General features: G+C 45.6%; 2 protein-coding genes across 12 annotated transcripts in view; one reads left to right on the top strand and one right to left on the bottom strand.

Annotated features, from left to right (window-relative positions):
* The window catches only part of UBAP1 (ubiquitin associated protein 1), a 37,155-nt gene extending 32,523 nt beyond the window's left edge, over window positions 1-4,632 (top strand). For 9 of the 11 annotated variants that reach the window (XM_036330559.1, XM_036330556.1, XM_036330554.1 and 6 more), the window contains 3 exons: window positions 1,638-1,820; window positions 2,784-2,885; window positions 3,506-4,632. In XM_036330559.1, the coding sequence (XP_036186452.1) occupies window positions 1,638-1,820; window positions 2,784-2,885; window positions 3,506-3,646 (426 nt within the window). In that variant the 3' untranslated portion in view covers window positions 3,647-4,632. Of the gene's footprint in view, window positions 1-1,637; window positions 1,821-2,783; window positions 2,886-3,505 lie in introns of those variants that run through there. The other 2 variants (XM_036330555.1, XM_036330558.1) reach the window with 2 other exon arrangements.
* A 1,169-nt stretch (window positions 4,633-5,801) lies between these two features.
* Window positions 5,802-26,616, bottom strand: part of KIF24 (kinesin family member 24) — a 63,473-nt gene continuing 42,658 nt past the window's right edge. The window contains exons 8-13 of the mRNA XM_036330547.1: window positions 25,909-26,014; window positions 16,375-16,446; window positions 13,962-14,071; window positions 8,678-10,915; window positions 7,116-7,209; window positions 5,802-6,591 (exon numbers count right to left, since the gene is read on the bottom strand). Of these exons, the coding sequence (XP_036186440.1) occupies window positions 6,451-6,591; window positions 7,116-7,209; window positions 8,678-10,915; window positions 13,962-14,071; window positions 16,375-16,446; window positions 25,909-26,014 (2,761 nt within the window). The 3' untranslated portion in view covers window positions 5,802-6,450. The remainder of the gene's footprint in view (window positions 6,592-7,115; window positions 7,210-8,677; window positions 10,916-13,961; window positions 14,072-16,374; window positions 16,447-25,908; window positions 26,015-26,616) is intronic.

The raw sequence follows: 26,616 nt of genomic DNA, 5'->3' as shown, positions 1-26,616 counted from the left end.
GCAGTACCTCTTGCTTCCAAATACTGAATCCCTCTCCTGTTTCTCACTTTTAATTTCATTGCTTCTGTTACCTTGCCTCTTAGCTTCAGATTTCCCCTGCTGTTCCCTCTGTTTCTTTGACCTTAAAAGTTAATAGTTTTTATTATTTTAGTAGGCTTTGGGGAGGATCATTGTCAGTTTGCTGTGTTAAATGAAATTCCCCCTTTGAAAAATGCTAATAGACCTCCATTTTTCAACTGATGATCAGAGCCCTGTGTCAAGCCCATATAGCCAGGCCCCCAGGATTCAGAAATGCCTGGTAACTAACCTCTAGGAGCTCACATTAATATACTTTGATGCGAAAAGTACTGTGCCACCAGTGTGACCAAAATGCTATTTGGCTGTTGGTATTCTTGTGCCCAGGCAGAGTCTGACCCTGGAGAGACAATCTTGGGGCCTGCAAAGTGGCCAGATTGGTGTGATCCAGTCCCTATGATCTGTGTATTGACTCCTGTAACACTGTGACTGTGGGTTAAATGGTTGAGTGGAAACAATGGATTTTGAGGCCTGTAATCTTAGCTTTTCCCAGCTGACTTTGAGGAGAGCATCTGGTTTTAGCTCTATAATTTTGAACTTGCTTGTAGGACAGCAGACTCCCTGTCTCCTAACCCCATGCCCACATAAAAAATAAAAATTTGTTGAAACATTTTTCCTGGTTCTTGGGAGCTGGGCCAAACTGCAGAACAGCTAGTGACCTTGTTCCCATGGTAGTTTGGTCCTTTGGCCTTCATGCCTTGGGCCTGAGTCATTATCAGAAGAGATGGGAGGAGTTAATTATGGGATTCTGTCCAATAATCAAGACTGGGGTTAGTAAGATTGGGTGGCAGGGAGCAGGCTGCCTATAGCTAGTGCATTCCACATTCCAGTCCTTGAGGCACAGCCTGGTGTGGCTAATATTCTTCATCCCTGGCTCTGTAGGACAGCAGCTGTAGCAGGGAATCGAAGCACAGTGTGGGGCAAAGGTGGAGCACCCTCAAAGCTCTCGGTCCCTGAGCTAACCATGTGTGGGCGGCCCAGTGATAGAAATGAGGATAGAGACCTTGTTGGAAGAGGCAGCTCCAGACTTTGGGGTGTTTGAGGTGAATGATCCCTTCACAGCCTAAGAAAGGGATAATGGAGCTCTGGCAAGAAATCATAGCAGCCAGCTTGGGCTTCAGTCCTGTGGGCAGCCTCAGAACTTCAACTCACGCCTGGAGGATTTGGGATGGAAGGGCATGTGGCTCTTGTGGTGCTTTCTCATTCTGCAAGGTGGGCTGAGGTAGAGGACAGCCACACTTGCAGAGATGTCTTCCCAGCTTCTCTCTCCTTAGCTGGAGCTCCCCACTGCTCTTCATTCCTCTTCAAGATGTCTGGCCAGCAACCTGGCCCTTTCTCCCAGGTAGACTGCTTCGACTGGGGCTTTGATTAATGTCAAAAATGGCAAACCCCTAGATTGGGCCATTTCAGTAACAAGTCTTTTGGACTTGCTTGTAGGACAGCAGACTCCCTGTCTCCTAACCCCATGCCCACATAAAAAATAAAAATTTGTTGAAACATTTTTCCTGGTTCTTGGGAGTCCACATCTTCTTGCCTTGATCCTCTTGTTTCTTCACCACTAGGCCACACCTCCTAAATTCTCAATGTCACAAGTGCCCAACACTCCCAGCTGTCCCCAGGCTTATTCTGAACTGCAGACGCTGTCCCCCAGTGAGCGGCAGTGTGTGGAGACAGTGGTCAACATGGGCTACTCCTATGAGTGTGTCCTGAGAGCCATGAAGAAAAAAGGAGAGAATATTGAGCAGGTGAGCATTTGGTTGGTGGGGAGGGGAGGTGTGTGATCAGCCAGAGAGAAGTCCCAGTCCTCTGGAGCTGAAGTAGTATCAGTGTCTGTTCCTGTGAGTTTGGGGGACACAGGCACTTTCTTGGGGGAAACCAGCAGCCTCAGCAGCAGTGTTTCTGCTTTGGGGCTGCTCTGGAAACTAGGCCGAAGGAAAGCCTTGGGAGTATTGGAGCTGTTGGACTGTTATCCAGCTACTCTCCCGCTTCTGCCCCTCCTGAGAGCATATCCTAGGGTTGAGATATGGTCAGGTTTCTCCCAGAAATTTTTATCCTGTCATAGCTACCCAGGGAGTTCCAGAATAGGGTACCAGTCTTAAACATTAGATGCATTTTCTGACTTGAGCTATTTCTTTTTTAAAATAATTCTTTATTATTGAAACTATTACATATGTCCCCTCTTTTTCCTCCATTGACCCCCTCCAGTCCGCCCCAGGCCCTCACCGCCCCATTGTCTGTGTTCATGGGCCATGCATATATGGATACAAGGTCCCTTGGTTGATTACCTCCCACCCACCCATCCACCCCCACCTTCTCCCTGAGATTCCACTCTGTTCCATACTTCCATGTCTCTGGTTCCACTCGTTCATCAGTTTATTTTGTTACTTAGATTCCACATATGATGACTCGAGCTATTTCTTAGAGGAATACCCTGCCCAGGCTGTGGAGTTAATGTTCTAGGAGATATGAGTCAGCTATGACAGGAACTTGTTTGAAAAATGGCTACTCATGTTTAGAAGGGTGTGCCTGTCTGTTCAGCTGATAGTCACTGAGGTCCTGTTGTGATGGATACAGTTCAAGGCACAAAATTAAGTCCTGTCCAGGATCTAATAGCCAGGTTGGGGAGATGTCATACTTGCTGGCTTGTGTAAGACTCTTGGGAAACAGGAGTGGCAATAGGTGCTTAGACCTCTTATTTCTTTTCTTAGATTCTCGACTATCTCTTTGTACATGGACAGCTCTGTGAGAAGGGCTTCGACCCTCTTTTAGTGGAAGAGGCTCTGGAAATGCATCAGTGTTCAGAGGAAAAGGTAGGAACCTTCATGCCCTCTGGAAAGAAGACACAGTGTGTAATCTCCTGGGGTTCCCCCCGACCCACAATACCCTTTCCCTACCAGTGACTGCAAGCAGAGACAGTTGAAGCACAGAATTTCCGAAATGTCCAGCTACTTTGGGTGTGTTTGGGTCAGATGAAATGTTGGGTTGAAGACAATATCTGGAATCCCAGAGAAGGGAAGGGGAAAATGATCTGGACTTATAAAGCGCACTTTAGGATGACTGGGAAGATTGTTAGTCACTTTGACTAGCCTGCTTCTGGGTTCAGTAAATTGCCCTGGTGGAAGTGGAATGTGGGTGGTGGGACTGGAACAAAGGTTAGTAAGAGTTGGCGCTGTGGCATCAAACTGTCGGTCCCAGCTTCCTCCACAGCCCTACTCTGCTAGGGCAGCGGTCGCCAACTGGTGGGCTGCAGGCCACTGGTGGTTGGTGAGGTCCAAAAGGTTGGCAACCGCTGTGCAGAGGGGACCTCAGAGAGGCTCAGATGGCTCTGGCGAAGGATACATCCCTTAAGCAGCCCCCTATACATATATTTCTCCATTCAGCTGTGTGGCCAGACCCCTTCCTTTAATCTGTACTCTCTTCTGTCCCTTAGATGCTGGAGTTTCTTCAGTTAATGAGCAAATTTAAGGAAATGGGTTTTGAACTGAAAGACATTAAGGAAGTTCTGCTATTACACAACAATGACCAGGACAATGCTTTGGAAGACCTCATGGCTCGGGCTGGAGCCAGCTGAGACCAGGCCCTGCCTAAACCCTGCCACGGAACCACCCCTGCAGGAGGCCCTGAGGAGCCCACCTGTGGGGAAGGAGAAGGGGCGCACGTCCAGATTTTCTTTTGGGGGTGGAAGGTCAGGTGTGGAGACTGTTTGCCAGTCTCTATGAGCCTAGGCCCTGAGCTGGGGAGAAAGTGGGGAAGATTTGGCATGTGAATGCCCTTAGAACTGTCCTGGCTCCTTCCATATTAAATGTATTTGTATTTTGAGAAGTGTCCTTCCCACCTTGGCCCTCCAGAGAGATGTCTCTGGTTTTTCTGGGGTCTGTATGTCCTCAGCTGAAACCTGGGCTGGCTGCCAAAAGGAGCCAGGGAGAAGAGGCTGGAGGGCCAGACTCAGTGCTGCTCTGGGGCTAGTTGCTTCCCTCCCCTGTACTGGTGGACTGAACTGTAATACAGGTTGAGTGCAATTGAAAGGTTCTTCCAGGGTTTTATTTTTCCCCCCTTTTAACAAAGTCTCTTAGTGTTACACTGGTTCTGCAATGTCACTGAGGTGCAAAGAATGCCCTTTCCCCATGGGGCCCTGAGTTTGCCTCTACTGCCAGGCAGTTACCATGCTTCCCTGATCCAGCCTGTTTCTTTCGGCTTGGTTTGGACCACAATCCTCTGCTGCCAGGATTTTAAAGCCCCTGCTCTAGGAAACAGTTGTCACATTAAGAAATCATTGGCCCCTTCCCAGCACACTGAGTTGGGGAGAAACAGGCCATGATTTAGTTGCCCAGCACTAACTCCACCTCAGTTCTCTTTGGAGAACAGCCTCTCCCACCAGTCCCCTGCTCTAGGATGACACAGCTAGTCATAGAAATCAGTCTCTTTGGTTTGTTTTGTATTATGCTGTACATCATTAAATATCTAAATATGGAGGATATACAGTCTTGATTAATCTAAAGTAATTTGCTAATAACTATTTTGATTCTTCAGAGAAAACTAATAAAAATCTAAAAGGTATGTCCCGCTATCAATTTCTTTATTGCCAAGGGCCATTTTACGTGTGTGTGAGTGATTTCCTGCTTAGATTTGCTTGCTGGGGATGAAACAGGACCTAACCACTTTGTCACTTCAATACTTCCTTCCTACTCTAGGCCTGGGAGACCCAGGAGCTGGCCCTCCAGTTTGCCCTGGTTTTGGTTCACAAAGGCAGGCCAAGAGGAAGACCTGTTTAAACCTGACCTAGCTTGGTCTCTGGACCAAGGACATATCCCTTTCTGTGAGACTGGCTGTTGAGGTGAGACAGGCTGGGCCTTTGGGGTAATTACCCAGAAATGAGGAAGAAGTCCCTCTTCCCGTGATCTCAGACGTTTATGTACTCTGTACCACAGGTAGGACTGGATGCAAACTGCTTCACCAGCTCTCAGTGGTGCTGTTGTAGCTGATAGAACTAGATTTATCCCTAAAGTTTCTTGTCCTTGTACTTAATACTGTCCTGTAGTCCTTGTTGTGCTCTTGGGTGGAGGTGGGTTTAATTCTTTTAGTGATCACTTGAGGGACTGCAGAGCCTTTGGGCCAGGAAGCACCAAAGTGGAAAGAGGCTGCCCTCTAGTGGTCAGATCAGGCATGGCCAGAGGTTGACAAAAGTTGACAAAGGATAGCAGGGCTATAGTCTCAGAAAGCCAGTTAGCCCCTCTACTTTTGGCCTTTAAAATTAAGCCCCCCTTTTAAAGCCATTAAAATTTATTCTTTACCTGTAGGCAATTAAAACTTCCATAGCATAATGGTTGTCGGGGCCAAGGCTGTGACACACGAATCGATTTGACCCATGGTGGCCTTGATAAATGATGGCCACCTGGAGGCCATTTTGCATTTCTTGTCTTAAGCTTCTTCCTGCTAAAATGATAGACAGCAAGCAGAACTCAAGTGAAGATTGTGTGTAAAAATTCTGCTTCAGAGTCTCAGACCGTTGACTAAAATACTTATTGCCAAGATACCGAACAGAGGCTATTTTGAGAAGGGGGAGTAGACCAGGGTTTTCTGGATGAAGGTGAGCTAGGAGATGGACTTGCCTGAGAACCACTAGTTCTTCAACTGTTCCATGAGTGGGTGTGATGGGTGAGGAGTCTCAGATTGGAGCCAGGAAATGCCAACAGGATTATGAGGGCTTTGGGGGCTTGTAAAAGGCTGATCATCCCAGCAAAAGGCAGAGATGGACAAAGAACTGGATTGCAGGAAGGGAGAAGAACTGAAAGCATAAAGTGTGTCTCACATCTTCTGCTGTTAAAGAAAGACAGCAAGTCAAAGTTTATTCATTTTACATTTCAAAAGCCAACCTAAAGCCCCAAATAATGGGGCAGAGCTCACCCTGCCCCTGCCCCACTGGCATGAATGTTTTAGTTTTTGGCTCAACAACAGGCACAGAATTCACCTGATAAAGCTCCTGGGCTCAGCATGTCATCTTCCCCAGCTTGTAACCTCTGGCCTGTAGGTTTCCACTGACTACCCATACTCTTAGTTTCAAATTCAGAAACATCTACAGGGTTATTCTGTGTGTTTCTACAGACAATGGGTAAGACAAATTCTCTTCCAGCCTCGAAGAAAAGCGAGGGGCACATTAAGATGCTCCTGCACTTGGAACTGAAGGATAGAGGCTTGTCCCTGAGAGAGGAGCTGGGGCCCAGCCAAGGCCGTGTGTGGCTATGGAGAGGCTAGCATGGACAGGTCCAGGGAGTGGGTTCTGATATCTGCAGGAATGATCTGGCAGAAGCTCCTCCAACCCCTGAGAACCTAGCACAGGCTCTTGAGCTGCCCCCACCACCCCATACTGGATTTGCTCTAAGACACCACTGTCCTCTCAGGGGCCTCAGACAGCCTATGGCAGGCCAGGTATAGCTGCAGCTGGTTCCTCAGACTCTGGATGCACTTGGACTTCAGAACCATGATTTCATCCAACTGGGTGACAAAATCTTCAAAATCCTGAGATAGGAAACAAAGGACAAATGGTGCTGTTGCTGGCCCTCTCCCAGACCTGCTTTTCTCTTGCAGCAAAACTTCAGAGCCCACGCCCTCCAGCTGTAAAACCTGCAGCAGTTACTATGGCACAGGGTGGGTCCCACTTCTCTGCATTTGGGACACTTTATATATAGACGTATTTTTCAGGGTAGGGGGTGTTTTTGTAGAAGTACTTCTATCTGCATGTGGCTCACGGTTACTGTCACAAGCAGGGCCCCAAATAAGCTGCTGGGAAGGCAGAATGGTGAAGGATAGAGGCCAGAAGCATTTTAGCCTGGGAATGGGGAGTGTAGCACCATCCCCCACCTGTCCTTGTACTCCCTGAAGCTATCCCAGAGGAGTGGCAAGAAGAGGCCCAAAGCCTCAACAATGGTTAGCGTGTGGCGCAGACCCTGACCCCACACCTAACCTCAGCAAACAAAGCTGACCATTATACTACTACAGACTAATTTCCAACAGCCCCTGAGTGTCCAGCCAAGGCCACTTACGTTAGGAGCCAGCTGGCTCATCAGTGTCTCCTCTTTGAAGCCCAACTCGGCCATTTCATCCAGCTGTTCCTGGTGTGCTCGGATGACCACCTGCCTGGGAACACCAGAGGGGATGCTGTGAACCTCTGGGCTCCCATCTCTCCTGGGTAGCTTTTAGGAGCTGAGCCCCATTTCCAAGCCAGGAGCTGGCTCTGCCCAAAGTGGTCAAGGCTCTGCCCAGGACCAACTCACCCAACCTCCCCCCGCCCGCACCTGTTCTCAGGACTTGTCAAGAAACTAGGAAATACCGGTGAGATACTGGGAGAGTCGGGGGCTTCTGGAACTGTCCCCTACCTCCCCTACACTAAGGGTGCTGTTTCTAGAGAGGAGCTGCCCACAGCTTCTCTGCAGAAAGGGTCAAGGCAGTGCCACTCCAGCTGGCACACTTGGCACAAGGTAGAGCCTGCTGTCATTTCTACTTCTGAGGGGGTCCAGGACCAAAGCGAGGGTATTTGACCTAGAAGCCAGAAGATCTGCCTTTTATCAGACCCTACCGATGGGCAAGACCACAGAGACAACAAGATTGTCTACCCAGGAGAGGCAGGCCCCCCTCACCTGATTCCTCTGTCCACAGCCCTGGCCTGAGCATCAGTGAGTAGCAGACAGGCAGCTAGCCTAGGTAACAGGAGCCCAAACAAAGGGCTGTAGCCTCATAAAGAAAGTATTTGTTCATCCTGCCCTCCAGCTCTGAGGCTTCTGATACTGTGAGGGCTTCTGCTAGGTCCTCCACCTCCTTTCTTTCACATCCTCTAAGGCTGCTGTCTCATCTCTGCTGCACCATCCACACACATCCTCACCCTCATTTTTACCTTCCCTGTCTTGGGAGGTACCCAACCTTAGCTTTGAGGACACAACACCACAGCTAATGGGTTGCTGGGCAACACTTCTGGGAACACAGACCCAACAGAATGAAGAGGATTCTGATCTCACCAGAGGTCATAGGCCTGCTTATGGGGACAGATCCTCCCTTCTCACATCTCAGTTTTCCCAGGCAGAGGCCTATCCTGGTAGGCCTGCCCCAACGTTTTATTCATATCAGATGCATCTAGACCAGCGGTTCTCAACCAGTGAGTGAGTTGCGACCCCTTTGGGGGTCGAACGACCCTTTCACAGGGGTCGCCTAAGACCATCAGAAAACATATAATTACATACTGTTTTTGTGATTAATCACTATGCTTTAATTATGTTCAATTTGTAACAATGAAAATACATCCTGCATATCAGATATTTACATTACGATTCATAACAGTAGCAAAATTACAGTTATGAAGTAGCAATGAAAATAATTTTATGGTTGGGGGTCACCACAACATGAGGAACTGTATTAAAGGGTCGTGGCATTAGGAAGGTTGAGAACCACTGATCTAGACCGATTTCCTTGAAAAGCTGAACAAAGCCTTTCTCTAGTTGCAGTACAGCTGACACAGCTAACCATAGCCATTCCCAAAATAGATAATACATTAAACTGGGGTGGGAGAGGGGTGCCAAAGGAGTTCAAGTCTCATGGAGAGAGTCCAACTTACTGTGCGTGCCCCAGGGTGGGCTGATGCAGTGTCCCGGCAGTCTTGGGAGAGCAGCTGGGAACCAGGGGAGAGCCTGGCCTTGCTAAGCACCTTTGGATTGGCCTATGTTTGAGCCAAGCAATGTCCTCATTGTAACAGGGCAACTTGATGGAGTCTTTGGACAAATCCAGCTCCTGCCAACCGAGCCCTGCCAGATGCTTTCTCTCCTGAACCCTGGGCTGGTCAGCCACACCACTGCTTCCTGTTTGTGGGGTGGGTGCAGGCTCACAGTGGGGTCTTCCTGCATGTATGCTGGGGAAGGGCTCTCCTGAGAAACCCTGGGAACTGTTCAGTTCTGTCTCCTTAGCACTGGCATCATACTGTTCACTAGCCATGTGCTTCAGGGAAAAAAGTGCAGTCTCTCTGCTCTGGTTGCCCTCTCCCAGGTCAGCCTCCCTGTTGGGCAGCTTGTCGGGTGGGTACTGTCGGATGGGTGATGGGGACAGGGCTGGCAGATCAGCACCAGGCTTATTGTCAGGGGGAGATGATGAGAGCCACAGGTGACCACTTGTCAAAGACACTGGCAGGACTACCTCTTGATCACCAGATGGCACTGTGCGGCCCACAGATGGCCCCTCTGTGCCCGATAGACTGTGTGTAGCCCCATCCTGGGCTGGCTGGTTCAAGGGAGGAGGGCCCTCATCGTCGGGGTTCTCCAGGAGGGACACAGTGAGGGGAGCCATCAGCCCAGAAGCATATTCAGAGCACATGCCCAATTCCTCCTGAGGGGCTTCTCCTTGGAAAGGATGACTGGTTTTCACTGTTCTGGTTGCCACATTTAGGTTGCCTTCACCGAGTTCCTTCAGAGGTGTGCCGACTGTGTCTCTTTGGTCTAGGGATCCATCAACAGCAATGAGGGATAGCGAGGAAGTGAAATCCTCTTCCTTCAGGGATGGTGAGCTGCCCTCAGCCTGCCCAGGAACTTCACTTCTGAGGGCATCCTGTTTGAAATCCGAGGCTGAGCCACTGCCTCTTTTCTGGTTATAAACAAAGTCTACCTGTGAGCAGTAAGGCTTCTCTGCCAGTATGTCTCTGGGAGAAGGACCTGAGGAGGTAGAGTCCTCTTCTTTGCTCCAGTCCAAGGGCACTTTACTTGGGCTGTGGCCATGATCAGCTGCTGCTCTTCTGTGGCTTGTGGGGTTCCTGGCACACATCCAGCTTCCGGTTAGAGCCTTCTCATCACCATCCAACCTGGGGCTAAAAAGCAGACTCTGCTGCCTTTCAGCCACCTGCTCCTCAGGACCTTGTTCTCTCTGATGAAGGAAGAATGAGCCTTCGCTATTCTCCAGGGCGTTTCTGTGCTTCGTGGTCCTCTGACTGGAGACATGTGAGAAAGAATCTTCACTGAAATCGCTGTCATCAAGGTCCTCAGCTTGGGCTCCATCATGACTCTCAGAATAAGAGTGCAAGGGAGGAGGGGTCTCATTCTGGAGCTGCCCCTCTTGGGGCCTGTACTGGCATAAAAGCCTTTCCAGTGGTTGGTACTTTAACTTCTGTTGGAAGAGAGGTGGCTGCTGGAACTGCTGGTGATAAAAGCGCAAATGTTCCTCCCTCTCCTTCTGATGTGGAGGGATGTTGGTCCAAGCTTCAGAGGCAGGCCTAGCAAGCGTGTCCTCCTTGCTGCCCTGGCTGTACTCTGCTAAGTGGTGGACATTGCCAAAGGAGAGCTCAACCCGTGACACAAGCTGCTTCTGCACTGGCTGCACAGTCTGAACTTTCTTGCACTTGTTGGTCAGCTTACCATGCACCAGGTCTTGTCCTGGGCCAGAGGCCCTGCTTCCGCACCCAAGGGCAGTTTTGTGGCCGTTCTGATTTTTCTCAGAGCACAATGAAGCTAATTCTTCTTCCCTTTTTTTGGCTGACTGTCCAGACTGCACAGTTCCTTTGACAGGGCTAGTCTGAATGACCCACTCTTGAGGACTCCCTCTGGAACTGCCCTTTTTACCAGGGACTTTAGGAACAGAAGCAAACGGGATGTTGGGTGGGTGGCTGGCCAGAGGATGGGCCTTCCCTCTTGTGGAGCCAGGTGCCACCGTGAGTGACTGCGGAAGCCCCAGCTTGACTTTTTTGGGAGAACACTTATCCCCTGACAGGGCCACAGGGGAGCTCTGAATTCGTTTTGGAGAAGAGTTTCCAGATGTCCGATTTCGACTGGCAGCTGCAGTGCAACATTTGATGCCTTTCTTTAGTTCTTTGACCCTGTAAAGAACCATTTTATGTTAAATGTGATTCTTCATGTTCTATAATTCCTTTTCTACAACTTTCAGGGAAACAAAACCAAAGCAAAGTATTACAAGGACTGGGAGCCCTCTTTACTTGAACAAAAAAGGCCAATGTCTTCTCCAAGGATATAAACATGCACCCAACATTCCATAATCGTAAGTTTTAGAAATCACCACAGTCCCATGTCACTGACAGGCCAGAGGAGCTAGAGTCAGAACTTCACTACATCCACGCAGGGCCCACTCCACGCTCCTGGAGCTTCATGTCTCCCACTCACCCAGTCACTATTCCACAAACTGGGCCCTCTTTTCCTGAAAACCACCTACTTTCAGGCTTCTGAGAAAACGAGTTCCCTCAAACCTGCTGGACACTTCAGGAAGCAAAAGCCTTAAGGAAATAAGCAGGCTTGTGCTAATACCAATAAGGGAAAATGACCTGTCTATTCCCAGGGTTTCTCAACCTTAGCACTAGTGGTATTTGGGGCCAGGAAATTCTCTGTTGGGGGCGCTGTCCTATGCACTGTGGGATGTTTAATAGCATGGTTGGCCTCTACCCACTTCATGCCAGTAGCACTTCTCCCCCAGTACGACAATCAAAACGGTCTCCAGATATTGCCAAATGTTCCCAGGGAGGCAAAAATCACCCCCAGATAGAGAAATAGAAAACCATGTTCTATTCCACACAGAAATTCAGGAGAACATAGAAAAATCCAGAATTAGCTCTCTGCTAGGATTCAGTTGCCAAGATTAAAGTCTCTTACCTTGTGATACTTAACACAAAGACACTGTAAAAATTAGGAATGACAAGGAGACTTCAGGTGAAAAGGTAACTCTCCGGTGATTGGTTTGTAGATTAAAATCGCCTAACAGGGAGCAGTACTTCTGCCTGGGGGCTCCTGGACAATGTCTTTTCCATTGCTTTGATTTTAATACAATCCTCAGTGGGGGCTAAATGACCCCTCTGACCATTTCTGAAAACCAAGACAGTAAATCTGACACAAACTTGATTTAAATATTCCTTTTAGTCTGAGAAGCAAGGCTAGCAGATAACACAGCTAAGCAAAGAGATGTAGCAAGGCATGAATTGTGTCCATGGATGGGCCTTTGCTTAGGTGTTGCAGTAGGGCATGCATACAAAGAATGGGCTGGCAGATGCCACAGCAAGTCTAAATGGTTCCAAATTACTTCTTGTTATTCAAATAACCTTGGTGCCAGAAGGAATCTTACAGGTAATTTGGTCATGCTTCCAATATACTCTGCCTGTGACCAACGTCACTCCTGTCACAGAGCTCTCTTCTGATATACCTGTTGGGGTCCAGCTGGAACTTTATTTTTGGACGCTTAGCAACATTTTTCTAGTATGTGGAGAGGTGAAAATTTTAAATCAGAGAGGGGAAATTTTAAGCAATAAAATAATCCTCATTCTATGTGTGCATAGATTAATACCTAAAATTAGGCCTCATTTGAGCATATAAAACAAATGGCTTTCATATTTATTTTCAATAATTTATCAGACTACTTTGAATGGGAGAGATTGCTTCTATTGTACTTTTTCTATTCTTTTTCTTTTTAACCAAAATTATTCAAATAATCTCTCAGTTGTACTCAGTACATCCCCTATGATAAAGGGTTATTTCCATCTTCCTTCACTGAGCACTGGGAGGAATGTCTGTTGCTAATGATGAAGTTCAAGCAGTGATATGATGTCTATGATTTGGGGACTGGGTGGGGTTATGAAACAAGATCAGCTTAGAGTTCATGATTGTTGAAGTTGGGTAATGAACACAAGGGGGAAAAGAACTTCAAGCCATAGTGGTTTTATGGAAACAATCTGGATCATCACGCATCTTCTATCTGATCTCAGTTTGTGAGGTAGCCACTTTCTTCTAGCAGGGCTAATGTGCTGGCATTAGGAAAACCATGTAATAAAAGAAACCTCCTTCAGGAAAGGTACTTGGGGGACCTACTAATACCAAAAGTTAACATACACTGAGTCCTCACTACTGGGCATGGTGCTAAGTCTTCATACATATTACCTCAGTGGCTCCACATAACTGCTCTGTGAGGTAGGTGCTATTATTTCCTTTTGGAAGGAAACGGGGCTCAGAGAAACTGAAATCTTGTCCCAGGCCACTCAGGAGCTAGTGGCAGAGGCAGGGTATTGGCCCAGACAGTATGACGCCAGAGCCCAGTGTTGTAACCACTTTGTAAATGGTCTCTCCTATTTAAATGAGATAAAGTACACAGAAGGCCTCTCTCAAGCCCTGACACCTGGGAAGAGTGCCTCCTTTCATTTACAAATATTTATTGTGCATCTATTAGGTAGCAAGTATTGTCCGGGCAGCAGAGATATAGTGGAGAAAAAGGTAGATAAGGTTCCTTCCTGTTTTCATGGAACTTAAGTGATAGTTCATCTTTCTTTTCAATGAGTTTCATAAAATGCCCTGGATACTAAGATTCTTCAACAGTAATAAAATAACAGGTTTCCCTCAAATAGTTTGTTAGTCTGGAAACAACTCCTGCGAGACCATAGAGGAGGATGTGAGACAGGACCAGGCAGCAAAGAAGCCAGAGAGGATGGTAATGAGAGCACCTTCACCTCCCACAGGAAACACATGTCCACAGGTAAGAGGCACTAGGTCTGCCAACAGCTCCTGCCCTTCTCTAGGCCTCAGTTTATCCTCCTATAACGTCTGGGTTAGTTTCTTCTAAGTGCTTCTGCCTTGACAAGTAATATGTATTATGTCTCTTATAATTAGGGCAGAGGCTAGTGGGAAGATTCTATTCCAGAAAAATATTTCATCTCCCATTAGCCATTTAAAAGCTACTGAACAAGGGAATGTGTCACCTTCCTCTTGTCACAGTCACATTTGTAAAATGCCAGGGCCTAGCAGATCACATTTTTCAAATGACCAAGTGCACAATCCCTAATGGACCTCAAGGTCAGATCTCCGTGTGTGCATGACACACACACACAGGCACGCACGCATGTGCGCATGACCTGCCGCCTGAGAAGGACTCACCGGTCAGCATAGCGCAAGGTGTTCAGCGTGTGTTCAGTGGCCACGTGGCTGGGTGAGACGTTGGCGATCATGCAGGTTTTGGCATTGCCGATGAAGGAATCTTTCAGGACCTGTCCAAAGCAGAAGATAGGCCAATGACGTCACCTAACAAAGGGCACACTGACTATTGTATGCAGGACAGGGGCCAGTTGCCCTGTCTACAAAAAGGAAATTCACAGAAGAAACACGAATAATAAATACAAAAAAAGGTACTCACTTCACATTAATCAAAGAAATGCAAACAGCCCGGCCAGTGTTGCTCAGTGGTTGAGCTTCAACCTATGAACAAGGAGTTCACGGTTGATTCCGGGTCAGGGCACATGCCCAGGTTGCTCGATCCCCAGTAGGGGGTGTGCAGGAGGCAGCCAATCAATGATTCTCATCATTGATGTTTCTATCTTTCCCGCTCCCTTCCTCTCTGAAATAAAAAAATATATATTTTTTAAAAATCTAATAAAAAAGAAAAGCAAACAAACCATTATAAAAACGAGTATTCTTTTCACCTGTAAGATTAAAGAAGACTCATGATACCCTGCCTTCTGAGGACCTAGAGAAACGGGCTCTCATAAACTGCCCATGTACTGTGTACTGTGAACTGGTACAAGCATTTGGGAGAGCAGTTTGGCAATAGTATGAAAATGTAAAAAATGCACACACTGGTTTGGCAAATCTAAGAGTTTATAACCAGAACGAACTAGATAACTGTAAACTCAATACAATACAACCATTCAAAATAATTATGTATGTCTGTACTTACTTACACAGAAAGAGCTAAAACTACTAGAGAAGAAAAAAGGTATGATTCCATTACTCTCTAGGTGGATCTTTTTTGTAGTTAATCCATACCAGAGGAAATTTTTTCTGTTGATTTTTACAGAGAGTGGAAGGGAAGGGGAGAGACAGAGAAAAATTGATGTGAGAGAGAGACATCGATAGGTTGCCTCCTGCATGCACCCTGACTGGGCCTGCAACCGAGGTACGTACCCTTGACCGGAATTGAACCCGCAACCTGTCAAGCCTCAGGGCCGATGCTCTAACCACAGAGCAACTGGCTAGGGATACAGGTGGATCTTCATATACGAGCGCAGAGAGATGCCTGGGAGGATGTTTACCAAAACGCAGCGGTGCCCTAACCGGTTTGGCTCAGTGGATAGTGTCGGCCTGCAGACTCAAGGGTCCCAGGTTCGATTCCGGTCAAGGGCATGTACCTTGGTTGCGGGCACATCCCCAGTAGGGAGTGTGCAGGAGGCAGCTGATCGATGTTTCTCCTCATCGGTGTTTCTGACTTTCTATCCCTCTCCCTTCCTCTCTGTGAAAAACCAATAAAATATATTTTAAAACAAACAAACAAACAAAAAAACCCAAAATGCAGCGGTGACTGTCACTGGGAGGTGGGATTTTCTGGTACCCTTCCCGTCTTCTTTGTACTTATATGTACTGTTTGAATTATTATTATTATTTTAACTAAATAGGGACACATTTTCTGGGATGAGGACTAATCACCTTTAAGAAGGGTTTCCTAGGTCCCTGGCTGAGTGTTTGGTAAGACACAATCGAATCCAAAATCACCAACTCTGCCTGATAAGTAGCTATGTTATTACAGGGTCTGCTCCAGTCCCTGTGGAGCTGCTAGTCTAGTTGAAACTTCTCCCTGAACACAACAATCGTCACCTCTACCTAGTCTGCCCTCTAGTGTGCAGGACTCAGTGAAGAAAGGAACCAGGGGCACCCACACTGTCTCACAAGTAATTGTACCAGGCAGACTCCTCCATGGGCCATCTTCTGCAGCAATTACAGATGCTGTCTTATTGGTGTTGTCTGTTAATAAGTCTGAAGCACATTTTTCATGACAGAAAATAAAGTAGAAAAAATTACCTATATATAGTTCTACCACTCAGAATAATCAGTTAACAAATGCACAATTTTTCTGTATAGTTTCTTCTCATTTCATATTTTAAATTATAGATCTTGATCGTCTTTCCTATCAGCACAGGTAAAAAATCTATCATTCTTTTTAACTGCAGCCATTAGTTTTTGTATTGAAACACTGGTCTAAGTCTTACAGCTAAGAAAGTACCCCTAAATCAACAAGGTTTCTTTACTTAGAAATAAGCAGAAAGCTGATGGATGATGGCCAAAAGAGCTTTGCTGCCCCCATGGGAGCCTGGCTACCTCACCCTAAGTTTCAATGCCTGAGTATGCTCCCCTCTCCTCCCATACATGAGAACTCCTAGAAGGAATATGACTCCTCCTCTCCCCCCACCCCCGGCCGTGCTTAGCATCATGCCTTACAGGCAGTGGATGCTCCGCTGAATGAACAGATGAAGGAACAAATGAGAATCAGAACAAATTCAAAACTCACGTTTAACATTACCTGAGTTAATTTGCTTTGCCGGAAGGGAGTATGGGTGTGTTCCTGATCCAGTGCTCGGATACATTCCTTCAGCTGCAAACAAGCACATCAAATATCATATGTGATGAGGATTAACGTCGAGTTGTGCCTCGGTAAGAGCCCTCAATTAAAAGCAGTAAGCAGCCCTGATAGCATGGAACAGACAAACCCACAGACCTTCCCACAGGTCCTGAGTCTAAGCTTATATAGTGGCAGTTCTGGCTTGCAACTGCCTCTCTCCCCCCACACTCCTCCCAACTGCAGAAGCATTTAGAGAAAATATCTATACCACTCCCCCCCTCTTCCCTGCTCACACGTACACACCTATATTGTAGCCTCAAGTGTCGATTAAAATATAAGCTGTCTGAATGGGGCAGGGAAAATTCTGGAGTCAGAGCTGGAAAGGAACTGAGAACACCTATGTCTTCCTCCTCATTTTAAAAAATCAGGGGCTGTGGCCTAAAGGTAAGAGCAAGTTACTTGCTCCTGGGATTAGCCCATCAGAGAAGTGCTCACAGGACATCACTAGTGCCAGCAGAGACCTGGATATGCAGACCTCTAGGGGCAACAGATAGAGCAAAGGTGGGGAACAAGATAAGGGAGGAGAGATCTATTTCTGAGTCATGCATCGAGGCTAAAAGGCAGTAAATGAAAAGGAAGGGAGGCAAGAGAATGGAAAGAATCCCTTGGAAGTGCCAGTGCTGGGAGTTCACCAAGAACAGGTAAGTAGCTTTGTTATGGCTGTTCTTGGTTGCAACCATAGATGCCTGCAGCTAACCCCTCTCTATCGAAGAAGCTGCAGGGTATAAGAAAATATAAGGGAGTTTCAATGTTCCCTTTTATTGCAAATCAATTCAATATCCCCAAACTTTAGCACTGGGAAGAATCTTCAGAATGGATGAACAAATAACCAAACCACGCCCCTGAGTTCCACCTGCCCCTTAAATATTCAAGTCTAAGTGTGGCCACCAAGCCCTATGAGTCTTTGAGAAATGGAAAGCAGATTTTACTAAACACTAAGACTATCCGAGGAAAATAAGAAAGAAACAAGGGGCACCTTTGTGCATCTCACGGAATACAAGCCTTTTACCCTATTCTAAATGGCTTGTTCCCAGGCCGTTTTACATGCTATTGCCCATGTGAGAGGCATAGTCAAGCCCCAAAGGGTTGTATGATTTCATAGATACTCCTTTCCAGTTTATAGTTGATTCCTGGGCCATAGTTTAAAAATCTGTTTTAAATTGATTTTTAGAGAGAGGGAGGAAGGGAGAGGGATAGAAAGAAACAAACATTGAGGAGAGAGGATCATCATCCATCAGCTACCTCCTGCTAGTAGGGAGCGAGCCCACGAACTGGGCATGTGCCCTGACCAGGAATTGAATCAGGGACCTCTTGTTCCTGTGTCAATGCTCAACCGCTGAGCCACCCTGGCTGGGATGGACCATAGTTTTAAATATGAGAATCACAGATTTCTAGCTAGAGACTGTGGACCCTTGGCTATTTACTTAATCCATCTGAGCCTCAGAATCCTAAACAGAGTTGTGAAGACTAAACTGACTAGCATATAGTAAGTGCTTAAAATGTATTGGTTCTGGGGTTCCTTGGAGAAATAGTTGACTTCATTAGGGCTAGGAAAGCACAAGGTAAGAGTGTGACATCTTGTAGTACCAAAAGGAAAGAAGATGCTCAAATAATGATGGGGTATGTCAAAAGGATACAGGAGCCAATTTGAAAAAATTCCCAAAAGTCAAATCTGGGACAATTTGAACAACAAAATAATGATAAAAATGGATTATAATCTAGCAATAAAAAAATCCATTTACTGTTATAAGTAATCTATCCTATTTAATAAAAGAGAAACATGGTAATTAGCGTACAACCGCTACCCTTCCCATTGGCTAATCAGGGTGATATGCAAATTAACTGCCAGCCAAGATGGCGGCCGGCAGCCAGGCAGCTGGAAGCTAACATGAGGCTTGCTTGCTTTAGTGACGGAGGACTCCAACATTCCCTGCCAGCCTTGCCGGCCTCTGAGCTTGCAGTTTGAAACATTGTAACAAATACAGAAGCTAAACAAAACCCCAGAAACCAGCGTTCAGCCTGCCAGGATCTCAGAGCTGGAGTTGATACTGTGTTTCGATTGTAGAACCCAAACAAACCAGATACCTACTTTCAGCAGCGAGGCCTAAGAGCTGGAGCCAGTTCTAAAGCTGGCCCAGAATAAAAAAAAAAGAAAAAGAAAAAGAAAAAAAGGAGCAGTTGGGAGCTTCAGTCACCCGCCAGCCTGAAAACAGCCCTCAGCCCCTCACCTAGACTGGCCAGGCACCCCAGTGGGGACCCCCACCCTGAAGGGTGTGTGACCAGCTGCAAACAGCCATCATCCCCTCACCCAGGCTGGCCAGGCACCCCAGCGGGGACCCCCACCCTGAAGGGTGTGTGACCAGCTGCAAACAGCCATCATCCCCTCACCCAGGCTGGCCAGGCACCCCAGTGGGGACCCCCACCCTGAAGGGTGTGTGACCAGCTGCAAACAGCCATCATCCCCTCACCCAGGCTGGCCAGGCACCCCAGTGGGGACCCCCACCCTGAAGGGTGTGTGACCAGCTGCAAACAGCCATCATCCCCTCACCCAGGCTGGCCAGGCACCCCAGTGGGAACCCCTACCCTAATCCAGGACACCCTTCAGGGCAAACCAGCCGGCCCCCACCCATGCACCAGGCCTCTACCCTATATAGTAAAAGGGTAATATGCCTCCCAGCACCGGGATCAGCGGAGCTGAGAGGCCTCCCGACACCGGGATCAGCGTGACAGGGGGGAGCACCCAAACCCCCTGATCGACCTGCGGCTCTGTGTGTGACAGGGTGTGGCGCCCCAATCCCCTGAACGGCCCTGCTCTGTGTGTGACAGGGTGCGGCACCCCAACCGCCCGCCCCCCCCCCCCCCCACAGGCCCTGCTCTGAGTGTGACGGTGTAGAGCCATAACCTCCCCATCGGCCCTGCCCTGAGTGTGACAGTGGCGGCGCCCCAACCCCCTGATCGGCCCTGCTCTGTGTGTGACAGGGGGCGGTGCCCCAACTCCCCTATCAGCCCTACTCTGTGAGTGATAGGGGGGAGCTCCCCAACCCCCTGATCCGCCCTGCTCTGTGTGTGACAGGGGGCGGTGCCCCAACTCCCCTATTGGCCCTACTCTGTGAGTGACGGGGGGAGCTCCTCAACTCCCTGATGGGCCCTGCTCTGTGTGTGACAGGGTATGGAGCCCCAACCCCACTGATGGGCCCTGCTCTGTGCGTGACAGGGGGGAGCTCCCCAACCCCCTGATTGACCCTGCTCTGTGCGTGACAGGGTACAGAGCCCCAACCCCCGATTGGCCCTGCTCTGTGCGTGACAGGGGGTGGCGCTGCAACCTCCCCATCGACCCTGCCTTGAGTGTGACAGGGGGCGGTGCACCAACCCCCCTATCGGCCCTACCCTGAGCGTGACTGAGGGTGGCATCGCAACCTCCCAATCCGCCCTGCTCTGTGCATGACAGGGGGCGGCGCCCCAACTCCCCAATCGGCCCTGCTCTGAGCCTGACCAGGGGCTGCACCTAGGGATTGGGCCTGCCCTCTGCCACCCGGGAGCAGGCCTAAGCCAGCAGGGCGTTATCTCCCAAGGGGTCCCAGATTGCGAGAGGGCACAGGCCGGGCTGAGGGACCCCCTTCTCCCCCCGCCGAGTGCACAAATTTTTGTGCACCGGGCCTCTAGTCTATATATAAAAGGCTAATATGCCAAGTGTCTGACCATCTGACCAGTCGCTATGATGTGCACTGACCACCAGGGGGCAGACACTCAACGCAGGAGCTGCTGTGATGCACAATGGCCATTTACAGAGAAACGGCACTGTGGATCTGGCGCCCACAAAGCAACACTCGGCTTTCCCCAGGTGGGACACAGGCCCCACCACCACCTCAGAGTGACACCCACCAAATTGCAGCTGACGCCGAGACCCCATGGTGCAAAATGTGCCCTACAGCCCAGACCAGCCCAGCCCGAAAACAGTGGCTGTGGGTGCTGGGTAATGACGTCACATAGCAATGCCCAACTTCCTCTCCCTAATGACTAGCCTTCTTGGAGTTTCTTCACAGAAGTCCTGGAGTAGGTAGATAGGAGACTCGGTGGAATTCTATTTTCTTTTCATTAGCCAGAAAATGGAGATTTAGAAAATTTAGAAACTTGACCCGACTGAAAAGAAGAAATGGTGGACCTTGAAAATGACTTCAGGTTTTCTCACTGTGCAGAATATAGTCAAACACTGCTACAGTTAAATATTTTACCCTTTGTTCTCCTTTCATGATCTATAATAATAATCTGTTTCATGTTCATATTTACTGCTGTGTTGCTGACAATTATTTGAAAGAGAAGTTGGGGTGCTTCACTGGGTTGGAAAAAGTTTAGCTAAATCAGAAAGCAGGCCTAATTAAGAAATTTATTCTATATCTATAAAAGGCTAAGCTGACTTGCACATGCGCGATACATATAAAGCTCTCGCTGGCGCCAATCACACGCGTGTGTCTCGATCTGTCAATGTCGATCGTGAAATAGGTTGACACTTCTATTATAGAGAAAGGGCGAATAGCGATATTAAAATATTTCTTCTATTATAGAGAAGGGACGAATAGCGATATTAAAATATTTCTTCTAATTAATTTCCTTTCAATTTTCATGAATTCGTGCACCAGGCCACTAGTATAATAAATAAATAAATTGGAAATAACCGCTCTTTCTTACAGCAAATCCAACTAATGAATGTAGAAAGAATAATGGGAATAGAGACTCCCATCAGGTAAACACCACAGTAAATGGATGCTAAAATTGGGCAGCAAAAGTGTGCCGTAAACAGAGTATTTGCATAGCTCCAAAATATCTTCCCATAATGTTAATTACAAAGGGAAAATTATACCCTTACAGTGGAAAAACTCAGCCCAAACCACCTTAATTAGGCTATCAAGGTTAACATCACCAGTAATAAGACATATTGACTTCACACACCACGTAATATGATACACTGAGAAGGATGCAACTTCAGTGGAATTCTTGCTAAAAATTCATTACCTTAATCTAATCATGAGAAAACATCAGACAAACCCAAATTCAGAGATATTCTGCAAAACAACTGCCCAGCATTCTACAATGGTTTAAGGCCATGAATGACAAAAACTGAGAAACCTATGGAGAAATATGACAACTACATGTATTACATATAGCATCCTGGACCTGAAAAAGAACGTTAGTGGTACTAGTGGTGAAATTCAAACAAGGTCTGTATATTAGTTAATAGTATTACAACAATGTTAGTTTCCTGATTTAGGATAATTTTACTATGTTATGTAAGATGCTAACATTAGGGAAGCTGGGTGAAGGAATGCTATGTATTTATTTTTGCAACTTTTTCTGTAAATCTAAAATTATTCTTTTTCTCACCTCTCTTAGCCTCCCAATTTATCCCTAATGTGGTCTGCAAATAATGTGCCTAGCTGGAGACTTCAGTTCTGATCAACAGGACTTAAATAATGGGGCACAGGCAACACTATTATAGCTGTGAAAAGTAACAAAGTTCTGTATAAACTGCTATGGAGTGAGCTCCAGGATACTGTTAAGTGAAAAAAGCAAAGTGCAGAACAGTATTTACAGTATGCTACCATTTTATTCCTGAGAAAAAGGGGTGAATACAAACATATCCTATATAATAAAAGCCTAATATGCTAAGTGTCCAGTTGACTGGTTGGCCATTCAACCAATCAAAGTGTAATATGCTAAGACCGCTCAACTGCTTACTTTGACGTGCACTGACCACCAGGGGCAGACAGTTGACCGATAGGTTAGCTTGCTGCTGGGGTCTGGCTGATTGGGACTGAGCGATCAGCCAGAGGGCTGGACACACCCTGGAGCCCTCCAACCATCCCTCCCTGGCTAGCCAACCTCCCGTGGTCCCACCCCAGACTGACTGTGCACTGGTGGGGTCCCTCAGCCTGGCCTGTGCCCTCTCCCAATCCAGGACCCCTTGGGGGATGTCGGAGAGCCAGTTTCAGCCTGATCCTGCAGGCCAGGCCGCGGGACCCCACTGGTGCATGAATTCATGCACTGGGCCTCTATATATATAAATAATTATAAAAAAGGAGGAAAATAAGAGCTGAGGGGACAAGGGTGGACACTAGACTTCTCTGAATGCGGCTTGTTTTATAATTTCTACTTTAACTGAATATGAAACTGATAAGCTTAAACACAGAGAAGAATTATTCCAAGTGACTTCCCAACACAATACTATGATTATATATACCTAGTGGGATACAACCTACCGATAAAAAGGAAACTGCAAAGAAGTCTTAATCTGAATTCAATAATCATATTATGAGTAATAATAGCATTATTTTAAAATACATATGTATTGAAGTAGAACAAATACACTGATTAATGTTTTAGAATTTAAGAATTCTAGCATAATAGAAAACGTAAAGAAATACAAATTCAAAACATTAAGTGAAAACTCAATAATCCTTTTTATTGCTACTTATCCTCGATATAGTTTTTATTTAACTTTTTTCCAAGTGAAATTTACATTCAATATTACTTTATATTAGTTTCATGTATACAGCATAACAGACAATCATATACTTTACAAAGTGTCCTCCTTGATATTTCCAGTACCCACCTGGCACCATATGTAGTTATTACAATATCACTAACTATATTCCCTATGCTGTACTTTATATCCTTCTGAATATTTTAAAACTACCAATCTGTACTTCTTAATCCCTTCACCTTTTTCACTTAGTCCTCCCCTCTGGCAACCATCAGTCTGTTTTCAGGCTGTCACAAATGGTAAGATTTCATCCTTTTTATGGCTGAGTAATATTCCACTGTATATATGTACCATGATCTTTTTTATTTTATTTAATTTTAAATCTATTTTATTGATTTTTTTTACAGAGAGGAAGGGAGAGGGATAGAGAGTTAGAAACATCGATGAGAGAGAAACATCCATCAGCTGCCTCCTGCACACTCCCTACTGGGGATGTGCTCGCAACCAAGGTACATGCCCTTGACCAGAATCGAACCTGGGACCCTTGAGTCTGCAGGCCGATGCTCTATCCACTGAGCCAAACTGGTTTCGGCTACCATGACCTTTTTTAAACACTCATCTATGATGGACACTTGGGGTTGCTTCCATATCTTAGCTATATTGTAAATAACACTATAATGAACATAAGGGTGTATATATTCTTTCAAAATAGTGTTTTGGGAAAACCCTATAATCCCTGTTATATTTTTCTCTTTCAAAAACATAATCTATTTCTTAGCTGTGTCCATCTTTTTAAAAAGATCTACAAGCAAGGACTAACCCAATGGTAGTAAGCACCCGTAAATAGTCTCTAAATACCATTTCCCTCTAAAACACTGGGCTTGATGAATAAATGGCTGATTCAAACCTGGGGAAGGAATTATGTACAAGATGAGCTTAGAACAGAAAGTCAAGAAGCTATCAGGGACTAGTAGGGTTGGGTCAAAGAAACACAGAAACATACTTGAAAAGGCTCCCACTAGCCAAAGATACACAATTTAAGCAGCAAGAGAATAATGATTATGATGAGTTTATAGTAATACAAAAACCAACAAAAAAGTAAACGAAAACAAACTCATTGGTCATGTTTAGGTTCCCAGGATACCAACTCATTCTGAAAACTGGTGAATAAAGGCAAAAAGTCTAGCATTTATCTTGCCTCCACTGTATGAACTATATTTCAGGATAATCAGATAGCTGAGGAAAAGTTCTTTCCAGCTAATAAATACAGAAAAAATACTAGAATTAGAATATCACCATTTTGTAATCCCTACTGAAACAATGGATATAAGTGATGAACATCAGTGGCTCTAAAGCTATTAGGTTAAAAAGGCTGATGGTAAATTTTATAATGGAGGAATTAGGCTGACAATACTTGAATCTTTCTTAATTCTTAAAATGACAAAAAGAAACAACCAGACATTCTGTACCTCTTAATGTGTTCCTATAGGAAGTCTAAGAATGACACATGAATTATTCCTGCTAAAAAAATATAAAACCTAAATCTGATCAATCCTCTAGTTCAGCACTTTCACAAGAGAAATGTGAGCTACAACTATAAACCATATGTTATTTTAAATTTCTAATATCCACATTAATATATTTTAAATATAATATTAAATACATAATCTAATTGTGTTTTAATCTAATTCATCCAAAAATATTATTTCAACATGTAATCAACATGAAAAAAAGAGCTATTTTATATGCTTCAAAATCTAGTGTGTATTCTACACTGAGTATATCTCAATTCAGACTCGCATTTCAAGTGCTCAGTGGCCACATGTAACTTAGTGGCTACATAGTGAACAGCACAAATAGAGATCTTAACCACTTTATAGAAACGATAAAGGACACAGTACTATGTTACACATCCACACGGTGATGCAGTCAGCCTGATCCAGACTGTAGGAAATCTTGTAGGATAATGACCCAGTTTTCTTAAATGAATATATTGATATAAAAAGAGAGAGAGAGAGAAAGAGAACTGATAATGAAATAAAAGAGACATATCAACCAAAGGATCTTGTTTGCATATTAATTTGAACAAACAAACTATAAAAAGACATTTATGGGATAACTGAAGAAACTATACTACTTAATATAATGGATAATAGATAACATTAAACAATTATTTCTGTAGGTATGATACTGGTATAATTATATTAAAAATATTATCTCATGCCGAAACCAGTTTGGCTCGGTGGATAGAGCGTCGGCCTGCGGACTGAGGGGTCCCAGGTTCGATTCCGGTCAAGGGCATGTACCTGGGTTGCGGGCACATCCCCAGTGGGGGATGTGCAGGAGGCGGCTGATCGATGTTTCTCTCTCATCGATGTTTCTAGCTCTCTATCTCTCTCCCTTCCTCTCTGTGAAAAATCAATAAAATATATTTAAGAAAATAAAATAAAATAAAATAAAAAAATATTATCTCATAATACAATATTTGTGGAAAAATAACATGATGACAGGGCTTCATTTAAAATAATTCAACTAGGGAAAGGAAAGGTATTGGGTAGATTTTTCACATGTTGACGCTGGGTGACAAGTATTTGGGAGATCATTATACTATTTGTTCTAGTTTTGTACGTTTGCAAAATTAATGTAATTTTAAAACTTGATGAGAGGGAGAAAGCTTACCTAAGTTAATCATTCGGTAATTTCAGAAATACTTCTCTATTCCTAATTGGCAGGGAGTGACCAGAGGAAGAGAAGACAGAGAGAATAGGGAAGAGTTGCCTAGAATTGCTGAGGATCTGATTGGGCAGCCTCCATTTCCATTCTTGGAAATCACTGCCAGATAAAAGCATGCCCTTGCTCTGTTGATTCCATCCCACCCTCACCCACTCTGGCTGCATGTAAAGAATGGAAAAATCTCTCAAGAAGGATTTTTAGATGAAAGCTTTAGAACAACTTACAGCCAGAAGACTCTGGTTAATTTCTGCGCCTTCCATCTTTGTCTGTCTATCTGAGTCTCTGGCATCTGCTGCTCTTTCACTGCCAGCCAAGTCAATGAAAGAGATCCTAGAGAAAAGACACAGCAGGGATGATTTCTTTGGAGCTTTGGTTTATTTTTGTATCAGTCAGCATTTTGTGACAGCCGGAAGAAATTAACACTGGCCCATACTCAGGAAAAAACACACATTACTGTCAGCTTTCCAAAAGTATTGCAAGACGCTGCTGGCACTGTTCAACCCGACACTTTCACTGGTTTTAATCATTCGTGAGAAAGTATGATTGAAATTAATAAAACATTCTTCCCATAAGGCTAAATGACCACAATGTAAATCACTTAGGGGACCACTTAGATAATTAAACAGAAACTTTTGTGGGCTGCTTTCCAGCCAAAAAAAAAAAAAAAAAAAAAGAGGAAGAAAGAAAAAAAAAAAGACTCATTACTCAGAGGTGAGATAGGCTCATCCATCAGTGTGGCAGAGTTTGCTAAGATAGCACCAGAGAAGCAATGAATGTACCCAATTGTCTTATGGTTTCTTTCAAGAAGGATGGATTAATTTTCCTTTTTCTTTTTTCGGCCTGTAAGCTCTCTGAGATGCATTCTCTGCTATTCCTCTGCTGATACCGTGTTTCACGTTAGAAGCAATCAATGTTCCTTATAATAACTTAGG

The sequence above is a fragment of the Myotis myotis genome, unplaced genomic scaffold, assembly GCF_014108235.1.
Source record: "Myotis myotis isolate mMyoMyo1 unplaced genomic scaffold, mMyoMyo1.p scaffold_m19_p_12, whole genome shotgun sequence".
Classification (NCBI taxonomy): Eukaryota; Metazoa; Chordata; class Mammalia; order Chiroptera; family Vespertilionidae; genus Myotis; species Myotis myotis.
The sequence above is the reverse complement of the archived record's forward strand: the minus strand, read 5'-3'. Positions and strand labels throughout refer to the sequence as shown.